This window comes from Entamoeba nuttalli, assembly GCF_000257125.1.
Source record: "Entamoeba nuttalli P19 unplaced genomic scaffold asmbl_6200, whole genome shotgun sequence".
Lineage (NCBI taxonomy): Eukaryota > Evosea > Mastigamoebida > Endamoebidae > Entamoeba > Entamoeba nuttalli.
The window spans coordinates 1-15,750 of record NW_008577940.1 but is presented as its reverse complement, the minus strand read 5'-3'; the positions used below and the strand labels follow the sequence as shown (position 1 = coordinate 15,750).

Below are 15,750 nucleotides of genomic sequence, written 5' to 3'. Positions count from 1 at the left end.
TCTCAGGGTTTTTTAATAGGTTTTCTTTTTATTAATTATTCTTTTAATTTCTTTCTGAATATTTTCTTTCTTAATAAACTATTTTATTATTTCTTTATTATTAACTTATGTTTTATGAAATAACATTTTTTTATCTTATTTGTTTTATTTTTTTTACCCTAAAAAGGTTTTAGTTATTTGAATATTGAAATTAATGAAAATGAAATGAACAAATTTAAATTGGTTTATACATTCAGATGATCACTCCATATTTTTCTTTAACTCAAAACAATGATTATGTTATAGTTCATATTAAAATACCACCGTATCAGCAATTTGGTGTTGAAGATATTCAAATTGATAATAACACAATGATATATCATTCGGAACCATATTTTTTATCACTTACATTTAAAAATGATATTGCTAAAGATGGAACAGAAAAAGCTGAGATTGATCGTCTTGAATGTAAATTGCATGTTTATTTACCGAAAGAAAATAAAGGAGAAGTATTTCCTGATCTTGATATGTTACCGTTGTTTCTTACTAAGAAAAAAATTTTGTCTCGAGTTCAAGTACTTAATACTTCTCCTTGTCCTGAAGAAGAAAAAACTGAACATGAAGTTATAAAAGAAATTACTCCTGAAGAACAAGAGTTAATTGATAAAATGCAAAGACTTGAAAAATTACGACAAGAAAATGAAATTAAAAAAAATCCTAATGAAAAAATAATAAAAGAAGAAAGATTAGATTTTATTTCACATGATGATTTAATTCTTGGAGAAGATCAACAGATAAGAGATGAAACTGAAGATATAGTTAATATCTTTGCACCAAAATATGGTTTTAATGGAAATCATTCTGAATTTTTTAAGGATTTACAACAAAACTCATTTGAAATAGTTATGTTAAGAAATCCAGATCAAACAGATAGTAAAGGAAGAAGAAAACAACGTATTGATGATGAGCTTAATAGTTTTGATAAAGATCGATATATTTGTGATACATTTGAATGGGATAATGAAGAGGAAGTGTTAAAGAATAATTCATTTTGGTGGAAAGAAGATGGAGATTGGACAGATGAAGAAAGAAATGAATTTGGGGCATTAGATAAAATAGAAGTTCTTGTTAACAATGAAGAGGTAATACAAATATATAAAGATTTATTTGGTATTGTTTATGGATACTTATATGATCAAATAGTTATGGGAGAAAGTACAGTAGAATCAGGATGGACTATTGCTACACTATCTCCAGTAATGTCATATTTTGATAGAATAGATGATATAGTTGATTTAATCGAAACTTGTATTCGAAGAAGTTTAATTTATCCAGTTGTAAGAAATTGGGAATTATCAATGAAAACATTAGAAGAAACTATTGAAGTTTTTAAAAAAAGAAGAGTTGTTCTTATGAAAATTTTATTACGACTACACCGGATTTATAAATTAGATGAATTAAAACATTATATGAATTATTTATTTTTTGATGAATATTGTAATTGGATTCAAAGTGCAGATGACCAAATAAGACACCAATTTGTAGTGAGGATAGAAGAAGTTAAAGGAAAAATTTGTAAAGAAAATATTGGTTTACCTTTACAAGACGCTGAACAAGAATACATTGATTATATTACTTCACTTCCAGACGATGATGATGGTATAATGAATGAAGAAGAAAATGAGTTGCGAGGGTATATTGATTGAGATTCAAATGAGTATTGTTTTACATTATTATTATTTTCTTTTTTTATAATAAAAACAGTTTTGTCATCATCTAAAAATATTTTTTAGTAAGAAAGAATTTCAAATAAAGAAACTAAAAGAAGAATAGAAATAAAATTCACCATTTTGTATTTGACTAATTAATTTAAAAGACTGTCTTAATGAATTGTAGAAAGAACAAAATAAATAAGAAAAAGAAGAAAGTTAAAAAGAGTTTAAAACAAAAATGAATGAAAAAAAAAATAAAATTAGAAAATGATTATCAAAAAAGTTCCAAAAAGGATTTAAAGAGATATTCAAAAAAATTGAAAAAAATAACCAAACCAACTAGTTTATTAAGAGATAGATAGTTATTCAACCAATGTTCACTTACCCTTATTATACTACTCCTCAATACTCATTTCAACCTATTTATTCTACTCAAAATCAACAATCTATTCCTATGTATTTGCCTCAACAAAATAATTTTATGTATGTACAACCCATTCCTAATTACCAACAATCATATCAACAAACAAGTCAACCAATACAACAAACTTATTCTATTAATAATCAAACAAAACCAAATGAAGTTGTTATAAGTTCTGATTTTTTTCAACCACCACAACAACCTCTTAAAGAAACTAATCAACTGTATTTGAACACATTATTTATGCCATCTTTGATGGAAAGTGCTGTTGATAACTTTGCTTATTTTGAAGACCAGAGTGTTACTAAACCATTTAAAGATCATAGTTATACACCCTCTATATCAACTGTTTGTCGCTATGTTTTAACTCCAAGTGATAAAAAATATGTTCCAAAATATAGTTATTCAAGTGATGAGTTATATATGAGAGTATTGGTTGATTATTCAACTCGTCTTAAGAATAAATATCCATATCCTATTCAACGTGCAATAATAAAAACATCATCTCAAGGTGAAAAAATTTGCATTGACCGTATCTTAAAAATAGACAATGATGTAGTACATAACAATTTCCTTTCTTTTATTGTTTCATTTAATAAAGTTAGTTATAATGAAGTGGCATGTGGGGCAGTACCAATTGGACCAAACAAAATTAAAATAAAGGTTTCTGTAACATTAACAATTAAAGATATATTCAGACTATTAGAAATCAAAGATATTAATGCAGTAATGGCAATAGAAAATTCTTCTACATTATTTTGTATGGATGATAGACTTGTCGAAAGTGAGTATTTGTACGATTGTATTACACATAACAGAATTCCAGAATTTACAATTATCCCTTTTTCATATTGTTTCTATAAACCACTTCCATTAAATAAATTTGGTAATCTTGTTAATTATTCAAACGTAGAACTACCTGTCTGTGCTTTGATTAAAGAGCCTTTTACATTCATTATTAATACAGTTTATTATAATACTCATGTTACAGATGAAATACATGTTAGGTGTGTGTTACGGTGTGGAGATCAAACATTGTCATGTCCAATGGAAAAAGTTTCATTTAAACCTGTTGTAATTACATCTCCACTTTCATCAAACGATGAGAAGTATATTTACAAATTTTCAATTGATGAAAAAGTAGATAGCAATTTAAGGATTTGTGATATTCCACTTGATTGTGAAATTATTCTAATTGTGTTTATCGGACAAAAACGTATTGGATGTGCATCTGTCAAGGTATTTAATGCATGGGGAGTTCTTAAGTGTGGAGTTCAATTAGTTCATTTAGAAGAAGGTAAAAGACCAATAGGAAATGGTCTTGTTTCAGGACCAATTGTAGAACTTGATTTTGGTTCTACCAGAGCAGCATATCATATTGAAGGAGTTGAAGACAGTAAATTAATGAATATTCAAAAAGAATTAGATACATTTGAATCAGTGAAAAATAGAGAAGAGTTTGAAACAATGATTAAAATGGATGAGTTAAAAGAATATGAAGACAAAGTTCCACAACCAATTAACAAAATGATTATTGATGGAGTTGATATATTCCAAATGTTAAGGTCACCATCATTTATTACAAGAAGTCCTCCTGATTATATTAAGCGTGCACTAATTGAACAAATGGAAAATGTACCAGCTGAGTTCATTGGTCAAATAGCTCATTCTATTGATTGGACTGATCACCTTCAAGTAGCTCGATTTGTTAAATACTTATGGACTCAACAAATAAAGCCATTAGATGCTTTAATGTTATTAGGATACAGATGTCCATATAGGGCTGTAAGAGCTTATTGTGTTTCAGTATTAGATAAACAACCAGATAATGTATTACAATTTTATGCTATCCATTTAAGTGAGGCATTAAGATATGAAGAAGGACTAACACCGTTAACAGATTTTTTATTGCGTAGAAGCATTGCTTCACCAGCTACAGTTGGATATTCATTATTTAAAATGATTATTGGTGATACTTCCATGACAAAAAGGAGTATTCAACATTCACGATTTATTGAGGCGTTGTTATCTGCCGATCCTGTTTTTGCTAGTCAAATGACAAAAGAATGTGAGTTTGCATTAAATGTTCAAACAGTAAATTCTACATTAATACGAATGGACTCTGAGAAAAGACAAATTTATAGAAGTGCATTATTAAAAAGTATTTCTGTTGCTGTACCAATTCCATTTAAACCAGGAGTTATTGGTGGATTGTCTTGTGAGAAAAGTAAAGTGTATACATCAAATGCAGTACCGTTACTAATTGATTTTAGTGGGTATAAAATGATATTTAAGTTAGGAGATGATCTTAGACAAGATTGCCTTATTTTAAGGGCATTTAAATTATTTGACAATTTATGGAGAATGAATGGAATGGATTGGAGAATGACAACTTTTAGAGTTATTTCTACAGGAAATACAGCAGGGTATATTGAATTTGTGAGAGATTCTAGAAGTATTGGATCGATTCATAATGATTCAAAAATACCTGGAGTATATAAAATAACGGCAATTTATGACTGGATTAAAAATAATAAAACAGCGCCATTAGGACAATGTATAGAAAATTTTTATCGGTCATGTGTTGGATATTGTGTTGCATCATATGTTCTTGGATTAGCGGATAGACATAATGATAATTTGATGGTAGATAAATCTGGACATTTTCTTCATATTGACTTTGCTCATTTTTTAGGAAATAAATTAAAAGTTGCTGGTGTTATTAACAGAGAACCTGCTCCGTTTGTACTAACTGAATCTATGATATATGTCTTTGCTGGAGAAAGAGGAACTGAAAGATATAAAGTAAAGTATAGAGAATTTTGTGATGATTGTGTTAGAGCGTATCATGTTCTAAGACAAAATGCTTCACTTATTGTTTCATTCTTTACTAATATGATTTCAAGTAAATTAAGTCAATTAAATGAAATTAAAGATGCTGAATATTTATTCACTTCATTACAATTAGGAAAACAAGACTCATTATCTGATTTAGAATTTGTAAAACTTATTCATGATAGTTTAAACTCAGAGCAAACAAATATGAATTTCTTTATTCACTCACTTGTCCAAAAAACAAAAAAATAAATGAACATTTATAAATGTATATTCTTTATTTCAAGTAGAATTAAATAAAAAAATAACAAGAAAATTAAATTAAAAACACATGAGTTAAAACACAAGCTAAATCATTCTATTAATTCGTATAAAACAATCAATGACTATCAATTAGTAAAAAATCCACCATTTGGAGGAAGTGATTGGTTAATAAAACATTCATCATTTCCAAATATTTGATTTTGGTTTTGATTATAAACGGTAAAAAGTACTGGAGGTTGTTGACCATTTTGTTGGTCTACTACAGGACCAGTCATATTTTGATTACATTGAAAAGATTGATTTTGAATAATAAATTGATTTGGTTCTGTTGAAACATAAGTTTGTACGTCATCATTTAAATAAAAAACTGGTTGTTGAGATATACCAGTATTTGTTTGTATGTAAATTGGTTGTTGATTTATTCCTTCTAATGGAGTAGAATAATAATGTACATAGGATAAAGTAGATGTATCAGGTGCTTGTGCTGAAACAATACTTCCTTCAGGATAACATGAAGTACTAAATTCAGTAAAATTAGACATTGCACCAAGAGAAGGTTCAGGAATAATAAATGGTTCTTCTTTAACATTTGGAATTGGTTCAGAAGCAACAGAATTTCTATTAACAATTTTTTCTGTTGCATCTTTCCAAATGACACCAATAGCTTCATCATAAGCACCAACATCAACAGAACTACTTGACTTTTCAAATCTTTCAAAGACATTACGATTAATTGCCTCTCCAATTTTATTAATTTCAGAAAGTCCAAGAGAAACGCAACCAGAAACAGAACATATTTTTGACATTTTTACAGTTAATTTAGCTGGTTTAGTTGGTCTTTTTTTAAATACATATCCTATTTTTTCACACATCTGTAAAAGTTCAGCAAATGACAAAGAAGAACGATTAGCATCTCTATGTCGTTTTATTTGTTTTAATTTTTCTAAGCTATATTTTTCATCTGGAACAGAAACAGAAGAAATTGTATCAAGGTCATCAGGACGAAGGTCGTAATATCCACATTCTTGTAATTCTTTAAATACTAACTCGTTACATTTCTTATCAATCTCATGTTCAAATTGAATTAAAGTATTTTCTTTAGTTAATGCTTCAATTAACATTAATTGTAATGTCTTTTGAGATCTTCTTTCTGGACGTTTAATTCTAAACCCAAAACCATTAACATTAAGAATACCTAATAAAACTGCTTGTTGAATAGCCTCAAATGATTTAGATGATCTTTTAAGTTCTTTCATAGAATAGCCTGAAGTTTTTGAGGTAGTTGATTTCATGAAAAATACTATGAAAATTTTTTAGTTTTAGATTACTTAAATTCGGTTGGCATTTATTCTTTCTTTTCCCGGTTTATCTCTTCCGAGTTATGTAATTTTTGGTTCTTTGAATATTACCACAAAACCACTTTTATCCTGAATAACACTTCAGTTCTTTTTCCCGTTTTTTGCCAATTCTTTTCTCTTTTTTTCTATTATTTATAGAACAATTTAAATAAAAAAGAGATATTTTAAGATCAGTTTCTTTAATAGAAGAAAGAAGATCTTTCATTTTTTCTTATTTTAGACTTTGATGTTCTATTCTCTCTTTAATTGGTGGAAAAAGGAGAAATAATAAAAAGTATTTTTACTTCACTAATCACCAAAAATATATTTTCTTTTTATTTTTTTTTTAGTTTTATAATTAATTATCCTAAACTAATCTAATTTAACAAGAACGAAAATTTTTGAGGTATAAATATTGTTTCGTTCGTATTAATAGAAAATTAAGAAAAAAAACAAAGTATTGATTAACGGTGTATTTAAAACATTAGTAGATAGACATAATGAGATGAGTTAAATCTGTCATCTCATCCTATTTAGAAGATAAATTAGGCATTCATCCAATCACTTATTGTTTGAGACTTAATTCTATATTTATAACATTGACGTATAAATTGAGAACATTTCGTATAACTTAATAATGACTTTGAAGGGTTTTTTAATATTTGAAGAGCAGAACTGATGTCTTCACAACTTAATAAATCTTTTTTTAAATAATGTAATAATGTACTTGCAATAGTATAAATTGCTTGTTGTCCATATAATAAACACAAGTCAATAATTGCATAACAAAAGTCACAAGGAAGAATTCTACAAAACCAAACCATATACCACTCAAAAAGAAATCCTGGACATTGAACCTCTTCATATCCTAAAGAAATTAAATGATTATATATTGAATGATGAATATTTTTAAGTAACATATTATGTATTTTTTCACACCTAATTAACCCAGGAAATCCTGTTTTAAGACAAGATTGTAAGTTATATCTTTCATTAGTAATCATTGTATTCATTAAATCAAATGTATCATTTCGTTGTAGGACAATAGAAAATATTATTCCTGCTAAATCAGACATTCCTTGAGTATATCCTACTTCTGGAATTTCTTGTGATAATGCACGTAAGATAAGAAATAATTCTCTTTTACCCATGACATAATTGTCTTTAAATAAATAATGATATCCAAGTGTCCTTTTAACATCTAAATCAATTTGATTATCATCATTAATTTCTTTGGTTGAGAAAAAAAGATTATTAAGATTTTCATTTCCTTGTTGTTTGCTTTGAAAAGATTTACTAATAAGACTCCAATACTCTTTTCTACATTCAACAGGAACACCCTTATATACTCTACGTTTTAATTTTTTTGGTATTTTTCCATCGTACTTCCATTGTTCTAACATTTTTTTCCATTTAATGGTTCTTGTTTCTTCCTTTAATTTTTGAGAAGATGTTATCATTTCACATTGAGAGGTATAATCCATTCCTTTAGTAAGAGTACTAAACCCATATCTATTATATCCTTCGGGTGTGCTGGGTACTATAAATTCATTTGACTCTTTGATATTATATTTCTCCAATAATTTACTCATTGGAATAAACAACTTTTTTAGTTCGTTCTATATTTTTACTATTTTCTCTTTTCTTGTTAATTTATTTGACTTCTTTAAATTATTCCCCCACCTTCCTATTTCTTCTCTATCGACTTTTTTCGTTGCTTTGAATATTCGACATGTTGACTTGATTTACTATTCTTTTTATTAAGAGGAATAACTTTTAATAAAATAATAAGAATAGTAAAAAAATAAAAAAGGTAATAAAGTCATACCTTTTTTTTAGAAAAAAGTCTTAAAATAGTAAGTTAAAAATTATTAAAAAGTCTAATACGACAAAGAATGACTTAAAATTGATAAAGAAAGAATGAATTAAAAACAGTGAAATATGAAAGAGAAATGATATATAACTACTAATCACAACAAGTGTTTGAAGGAAGTGATTGAGTAAAAAAGTGATCTAGATAAGGAATGTCATTTGTTTTGTTTTGATTAGTACTAAAATAAAATGAATGTTCATCAAAGGGTTGAGTAATTATTTCATTTGATGATTTATTAATTGGAAGAGAAGTAACAGTAGGATAAATAGAAATTTCTTCATGAGAATAAGAATTTGGTTGTTGATTAAAAAATAATATTTTAGGTTGTATTGAAAGTTGTTGAAGATAATTATGATCGAACATATTTTCATAGGTGTAAAAAGGTGTATCTGATTGTATTCCAGAAATAACACTTTCTTCAGGACAGAATGAAGTACTAAAATCTGTTAAATTTGAAGGTGTTGTTAAAGATGGTTCAGGACTAATAAATTTATCTTCCTTAGAGGTATGATCTAAAGTATCAGAAGTAAGTTTAATGTCAATATTTTCCATTATTTTTGGTTTAACTGCTATTAAAGTATTTTGAATAATTTTTGTATTATTAATGAAATGATTTTGTTTTAAATTAAGTGAATTTTTATCTTGTGTAGAAGAGAATAAATTATTTTGAGTATTTTCTTTTTCTAATGAAGTTGTTGGTATACCAATTTTATCAAATTTATCTTTATTTGTTATTTTTTTGAATTTACTAGTATTAGTCTCTATTTGATGACCAATATTTTTATTACTTTCAATAACTTTATTACAAATCTTTTCAATAATCAAATCATGTGGAGGAATAATTATAGAAAAACTTTCTTTATTAAATCTTTTATAAATACTTTCATTTACTTTTTTTCCAATTTCATTAATATCACTTAATGTTAAATTAACTTTTCCATAAACTGAAGAAATCTTTTCTAATTTTTTTGTCATTTTTGCAGGTTTTGTTGTTCTATATTTAAATTTATATCCTAATTTCTCACTCATTTGTAATAATTCTTTAAATGTTAATGCTATCTTATTGGCATTTTTATGTCGTTTTATTTGTTTTAATTTCTCTGAATCATATTTTGAAGCTAATTGTGCAATTGAAGATGTTCCATCAATATCACTTGGTTCTAATTCAATACATCCATTTTCTTCTAATTCTTTTTTGACAATTTCATTACAAGTGGCATTAATATTTTCTTCTAATAAAATAATAGAATCTTTTTCATATATTTCTTCAACTAACATCAGTTGTAAAGTTTTTTGAGATCTTCTTTCTGGTTTTTTTATTTTAAATCCATATCCATTTATATTTAAAATAGATAATATTAATGCTTGTTGAATTGCTTCAAATGTTTTTGAAGACCGTTTAAGCTCTTTCATAGAATATGTAACTATTTTAGTTTCTTCAGTAGATGTTGTTTTCTTCATTAGTAAAATGAACATAATTTGAGTTCTTCTCAATGATTTTTTGTTGAATTACTTCAATCTGTTAATTCCTCTTCCTATTTTTTTTTACCTCAAAGTCATCTTTTTATTCCTTTCATCCTTTTTCTTACTTCTACCAAAATTTTATTTTTATTTAATGTTTTTGAATAGAATATTCTTTTTTTATTTATATTTTTATTATCTAAAATTAACATAATATTATCTCAAAAATAACTCTAGTTCTTTTTTAATTACAATTTATATTCTTTGTTTTTAACTTAATCTTTCGGGGATTTTTCAATTCGTTCTTTATTTGTGATTTAAATGATGTTTATAACGTTAATTAAATTGTTATTACAAATAATATGAAAACATTTATTTAATAGATGAAAGGAAAGTAATAACAGATCTATTTGTGGGTAAGCAGAATGTTATTGTTTTTTATAACAAATATATAGCAAGTAAATATCGGTTATGATATATTGAAAATAATTTGACTAAGAAGGAAGAAGAATAAATAAAAAAAACTAATTATAAAAGATGTGAAGTACTTTATTAATAATAACACTCTATTTTCTTCTTTTTTTGAGAAAGAAATAACTTATTAAAATAATAACAAAAGAGTTAGTAATATATATTACAATTATACAATGCAATAAAGTTCATGACAAACAGGGGCAAATGCACTAATAGACTTTTGAGAGAGAACTGATGCTGTGATATCTGATTCAGTAATTCCCAATCTTTTCAGATGACCAAAATATCTATTTTTAACAGCATTTGGAGAACGTCCATTAAGGTATTGAGAAATTTGAGTCCATTTATTTCCAAGAATATTACGTTGAGAAAGAATAATAGCATCTTCAAACATAGTCCATTGCTTCTTTTCATTAGCATTTGATAAATTATTTAAAAATCTTTCTCTACATTGTTTTCTACTTCTGCTTGGTACAGCTTTAGCAATTTCATTCCAATTATTTCCGTATGCTTCAATAGCAGAAAGGAGCATTTGGTCTTCTTCTTTTGACCAAGTCCTTACAATTTTTTTATTTCTTGAATATCTTTTTTCAGTAGAGGATTCACAACAAGTAGACATAATAAAGAAGGAAATATTGAATGGGTGTTATGAGATGAAGAACCTTTTTATAGTCAACCTGTTGAAAAAAAAAATCAAACTCCTTGCGAAAAATACCTATCCTGCTGTAAAATTAAATCAATTTGCAATTATATTTTGTTAAAAAAACACTTTTAACCGTTAAACTATAATTTGAATGTGGTTTGTTAAAAATATTACATTTATCTATTTATTTGTCATATTGGTGACAAAACAATTTCATTGAGCGAAAACTGATTGCATATGAATAGTTACTTTTTAACGATATTCTTTTGGAATACCACGAATTAATGAGTTGGCATTCTTCTTTTGGTGAAATTAAACTAAATTAAGAATTGCGAAAAAATAATTACTTTCGGACTTCATGAAATGAAGTGATTATAACGTTACTACAAACGTTCATTACTTAGTAACTTCAGAATTAAAAAAAAGAGATTTATTTTTTAATCTTTTCTCATAGACAAACTTAAATTAGTTACGACAAAGATTATTATTTATTAGCATTAATGGTTGTTTGGATTTTTTTCTAATTAATCTCTCACATAAAAAACAAAGATAAGCTAGTGTAATTCTAACATTCCTCTTAATGAGTTAAGTTTTATATTTTAATATTAATATATTTGATACAACCCTTAAACTAATTTTATATATGATTTAAGATAATATTGAATGTGTTAATTCTTGTACTTTACTCAGTGTTTTAACAAAAGTAATAGACTCTAAAAAAAATCAAAAATTTTAGATACGATGAATCTAAAATCACACCTTAATATCAATTATATACAGAACTCTTGATTGTAGTTTCTATATTTTTTCTTAAATTTATGAAAAAAATTGTAAGTATTTATAAATTTAACATTCTATTCATTGAAATGATATTACACAGTTTTTATATATAAATAAATATTCATAACATTTGGATAAATAGAATTTAGTTTACCTACTTATTTATGAATGAATATAAGTATTTTTAACATTTTGTAATTAATTACTTTTCAAAAGATACTTTTTAATTAACAAATTTTTATTTAATGCGTTAAAGAATTTTTTTATGATTTAAAAAGAACACTCAGTGTCGTTATTAACTAACTTAAGAAAGTTTTCTTAAAAATGATAACTGAAAAATAAAATAATAATAAAATAGTTCAAGTTATTTTCAATTACTCACATTCCATTGGTAAGACTTCTAGTTCTTGTAATTCTTTTTCAAAGACATAGTCCATATAATTTAAATCATCTTTTAATTGTTCTTTTTGACATTTTGTTAAGTCATTAATTATATCAACATCACATGATGTAATTGACTGGATTTTATGAATATTTAATTGAAAAGAAATATTTCTATAAAATCTTACAAACACCTTTTAAATAATTATTTAAATAAAATTGATCTTTTTGATTATTTCTACGTTGTTGTTGAATGATTCTGCGTTGTTCAAGTAAATTTATTTGATTTCTTAAATTCATTTTAAAAAAGGGAGATTAAAGAAGTATGATTTTATTTTTTTTGTTTTAAGATTTTTTCTTTTTAATAAAGAAATTTCAAGATTAGTTGAAAAAATAAAAACAAAAACGATCTTAAAAAACTAAAATTAGTGTTATAAGATGGTTTGTTTATTGAGTCTCAAAGTAATCATTTTATTTAGTCTTTTATAAACTTATGATTATAGATTCATTTCTTCTTCATTCAAAATAAAGTTGGACGTGTTCGTTTGGCCAAATGGTATGATGCTTATTCTGAAAGTGAAAAGGTTAAATTAACATCAGATATTCATCGTATTCTTGTCACTCGTGATTCAAGACATACTAATTTTCTTGAAGTTTGTTTCTTTTTTTTTGATTAATCTCTTTAATTGTTTATCAACTCTTTGAATATAGTTTATATCCTTTTCTAATGAATAATACACAGACAGAAACACATCTTACTGTTTAACAATTCAAAAAGAAAGAAGGATTTAGTTGGTTGTAGAAGAAAAAGAAGAAAAAATATTTATTTTATTTTAGTTCCACAATTTAAAATTAGTATATCGTAGATATGTAGGATTATATTTCATTTGTGGTGTTGATGAAACTGATAATGAACTTGCTTGCCTTGAAGCAATTCATATGTTTGTTGAAATTTTGGATAGTTATTTCGGTAGTGTTTGTGAATTGGATCTTATTTATTATTTCCACAAAGTCTACCAAGTTATTGATGAAGTATTCCTTGCTGGAGAAGTAATGGAACATCGTAAACAAGTTGTTCTTGGACAATTACGAGCTATTGATCAGTTAGCTAGTCAATCCCAATAATTTACCGTTTCTATTTTCTTTTTTTGTTATTTAGAAATTCTGAAAATAGGAATTAGGTTTTCATAGAAAAACTTCAAAAGAAAAAACTGAAGTAACATGCAAGATATTCCTCTTGATACTAAAAGCATTAATGTTATCTTAGTTGGTATGGCAGGAAGTGGTAAAACTACTCTTATGTCTATACTAGCTGAAAAAACTGATGCATATTTAATTAATTTAGACCCTGCTTGTAATGACCCACCATATTCACCTGACATTGATATTAGAGACACAGTAAATTATAAAGAAGTAATGAAAGACTATGGACTAGGACCAAATGGTGCAATTGTTACATCATTAAATTTATATTCTACAAAAGTTGATCAATTAGTAACTGTTTTACAAAACAAACAACAATTAACATTTATTGATACTCCTGGTCAAATTGAAGTATTTACTTGGAGTGCTAGTGGTCAAGTTATTAGTGAAGCTTTATCAATAGTAGCTCCAACAATTTATCTTTATGTTGTTGATACTGCTCGTTGTGTTGAAAATCCAAATACATTTATGGCAAATATGACATATGCATGTAGTATTCTTTATAAAACTAAATTACCATTAATAATTGTTTTTACTAAAACTGATGTTATTCCGTGTACTAAACTAAATCAATGGATGGATGATTACGATAATTATCTTGATGCACTAAATGAAACTGAGTCATATGCAAGCGACCTTCAAAGGTCATTATGTCTTGCATTAGATGACTTTTATAAAAATATTCTTCACTGTGGAGTATCTTCAAAGACAGGGGAAGGTGTTGACAAATTATTAGAATGTATTCAAGAAGGAAAGAGACAATTCTTTGAAGACTATTACCAACAAGTTCAAAAGAAAAAAGCTGAATATTTAAAGAAAGAACAAGAAAAGAAAAACAAACAATTTGAACAGTTTAAAAAAGACAGACAAGAAGAAGATACAGCACGTGGTCTTGTTAATGATGACTTTTGTGGTTCTGCAGGAGTAACTTTATTTAAAGAAGAAGATGAAGGTATGATATTTAGAAATGGAGAACGATTTTTCTTTGGCAAAAATGTGGATGATGATGAAGAAGCTATTGAAACAATGAATGGGGAAGATATAAAATTTCACAAAGAGATAGAGAAAGATGATGGAGTTGATGAATTTGATTGATTTGATTTTCGTTTTAAGTTATTTTTCAGTTATTTCATAAAAAAATCAGTTAATTTTATATATAAAAGATATTTAAATAAATTTATTTTCATATTACTAAAAGTCATTTAATTAATTTTATTTGACTTTTTATTTTTAATAAATTTAAAAGGTAAATTCATTTATCTTCTTTAAAGCATGATATTTTATTTGTTTTTTTTTAAATTAATTCTGTAACAATTAAATATAGTTCTTACCTTTAGATTTTTATAAATGACATTGAATTTTGTTCATATAAATAAAAAGGTTACAAAATATTAAAATAGTAATAAAGTTTAAAAATTGTTATTTTATTCAATTATGATTGTTTCTAAGAATGGTTTGGATAATTGTAAAAATAATTTTATATATTTTAATAATCGTTAGAATTAATCATAAATATTATCTAATAAGATATTTTAACTATATTTTTATCTTATTAAAAAGTAAAAATTTAGTGTCTAAACAAGTTCAATTTTTCTTTTTATTGGTTGATACAACTTTCACCAGTTATTGTCTTTTCATTTAATAGAAAAGAACTTGAAGTAATGGCAAAACATGTAATAAAATGGACTTAACTTCAGATGACGAAAAACTATAATTGCAAAAATCTTTAATAATGCTATTCAATGTTTAAATGCAGAAGATAGGAAATTAGAACAAATAACAGAACTTCTTCCATTATTATTAAAAGGAGTAGGAATGCATCATTCAGGATTATTACCTATAATGAAAGAAACAGTTGAAATATTATTCCAAGAAGGATTAATAAAATGTTTATTTGCAACAGAAACATTTGTTATGGGACTAAATATGCCGTCAAGAACTGTTATATTTATTAATGTAAAAATATGGTGGAAAAAGAAACAAGATATCTTATATCAGGAGATTATATTCAAATGAGTAGAAGAGCTGGAAGAAGAGGAAAAGATGAACAAGGAACAGTTCTTTTTATGGTAGATCAAAAATAGAACCAACCGTATTAAAAACATGATTTTTTGGAAAGCAGATTCATTAACATCATCATTTTGCATCTATATTATATAATCAAACAAGTGATTATTTGTTTTCATTTAGATATTTTGGAAATAAGATTTCTTGTTTATAAAGAAAATAATAAAACAAAATCATGTTGTAATCAATAGTCATTTGAATATGAAGAAATATCAAATGCACTTTGTGGAAAACAACACACAGAATATTTCACAACAAAACGAATCATAGCAATGGAAATGAAAATGTTTAATCTTGATTAATTGAAAATGAAATAAAAA

At 25.8% G+C, this 15,750-nt stretch overlaps 8 protein-coding genes across 8 annotated transcripts; 4 read left to right on the top strand and 4 right to left on the bottom strand.

The window, feature by feature from the left end:
• Positions 1-236: 236 nt before the first annotated feature.
• ENU1_149730 (SHQ1 protein) lies at positions 237-1,685 on the top strand (the record flags this gene model as incomplete). Its single annotated transcript, XM_008860582.1, has 1 exon — positions 237-1,685. The coding sequence occupies one exon, from the start codon at positions 237-239 to the stop codon at positions 1,683-1,685; it is 1,449 nt and encodes a 482-aa protein (XP_008858804.1).
• Positions 1,686-2,064: 379 nt separating this feature from the next.
• ENU1_149720 (phosphatidylinositol-4,5-bisphosphate 3-kinase, putative) lies at positions 2,065-5,199 on the top strand (the record flags this gene model as incomplete). Its single annotated transcript, XM_008860581.1, has 1 exon — positions 2,065-5,199. The coding sequence occupies one exon, from the start codon at positions 2,065-2,067 to the stop codon at positions 5,197-5,199; it is 3,135 nt and encodes a 1,044-aa protein (XP_008858803.1).
• Positions 5,200-5,336: 137 nt separating this feature from the next.
• ENU1_149710 (hypothetical protein) lies at positions 5,337-6,503 on the bottom strand (the record flags this gene model as incomplete). Its single annotated transcript, XM_008860580.1, has 1 exon — positions 5,337-6,503. The coding sequence occupies one exon, from the start codon at positions 6,501-6,503 to the stop codon at positions 5,337-5,339; it is 1,167 nt and encodes a 388-aa protein (XP_008858802.1).
• A 590-nt stretch (positions 6,504-7,093) lies between these two features.
• Positions 7,094-8,140, bottom strand: ENU1_149700 (TBC domain containing protein; the record flags this gene model as incomplete). The annotated part of the gene is made up of 1 exon (XM_008860579.1): positions 7,094-8,140. One exon carries the CDS (start codon positions 8,138-8,140, stop codon positions 7,094-7,096), a length of 1,047 nt encoding a protein of 348 aa, XP_008858801.1.
• Positions 8,141-8,514: 374 nt separating this feature from the next.
• On the bottom strand, positions 8,515-9,897 carry ENU1_149690 (hypothetical protein; the record flags this gene model as incomplete). The annotated part of the gene is made up of 1 exon (XM_008860578.1): positions 8,515-9,897. The coding sequence occupies one exon, from the start codon at positions 9,895-9,897 to the stop codon at positions 8,515-8,517; it is 1,383 nt and encodes a 460-aa protein (XP_008858800.1).
• Positions 9,898-10,522: 625 nt separating this feature from the next.
• ENU1_149680 (myb family DNA-binding domain containing protein) lies at positions 10,523-10,975 on the bottom strand (the record flags this gene model as incomplete). Its single annotated transcript, XM_008860577.1, has 1 exon — positions 10,523-10,975. The coding sequence occupies one exon, from the start codon at positions 10,973-10,975 to the stop codon at positions 10,523-10,525; it is 453 nt and encodes a 150-aa protein (XP_008858799.1).
• Positions 10,976-12,662: 1,687 nt separating this feature from the next.
• ENU1_149670 (clathrin adaptor complex small chain, putative) lies at positions 12,663-13,285 on the top strand (the record flags this gene model as incomplete). Its single annotated transcript, XM_008860576.1, has 2 exons — positions 12,663-12,813; positions 12,998-13,285. Exon 2 carries the CDS (start codon positions 13,100-13,102, stop codon positions 13,283-13,285), a length of 186 nt encoding a protein of 61 aa, XP_008858798.1. The 5' UTR covers positions 12,663-12,813; positions 12,998-13,099.
• A 96-nt stretch (positions 13,286-13,381) lies between these two features.
• ENU1_149660 (XPA-binding protein 1, putative) lies at positions 13,382-14,458 on the top strand (the record flags this gene model as incomplete). The annotated part of the gene is made up of 1 exon (XM_008860575.1): positions 13,382-14,458. One exon carries the CDS (start codon positions 13,382-13,384, stop codon positions 14,456-14,458), a length of 1,077 nt encoding a protein of 358 aa, XP_008858797.1.
• Positions 14,459-15,750: the final 1,292 nt, after the last annotated feature.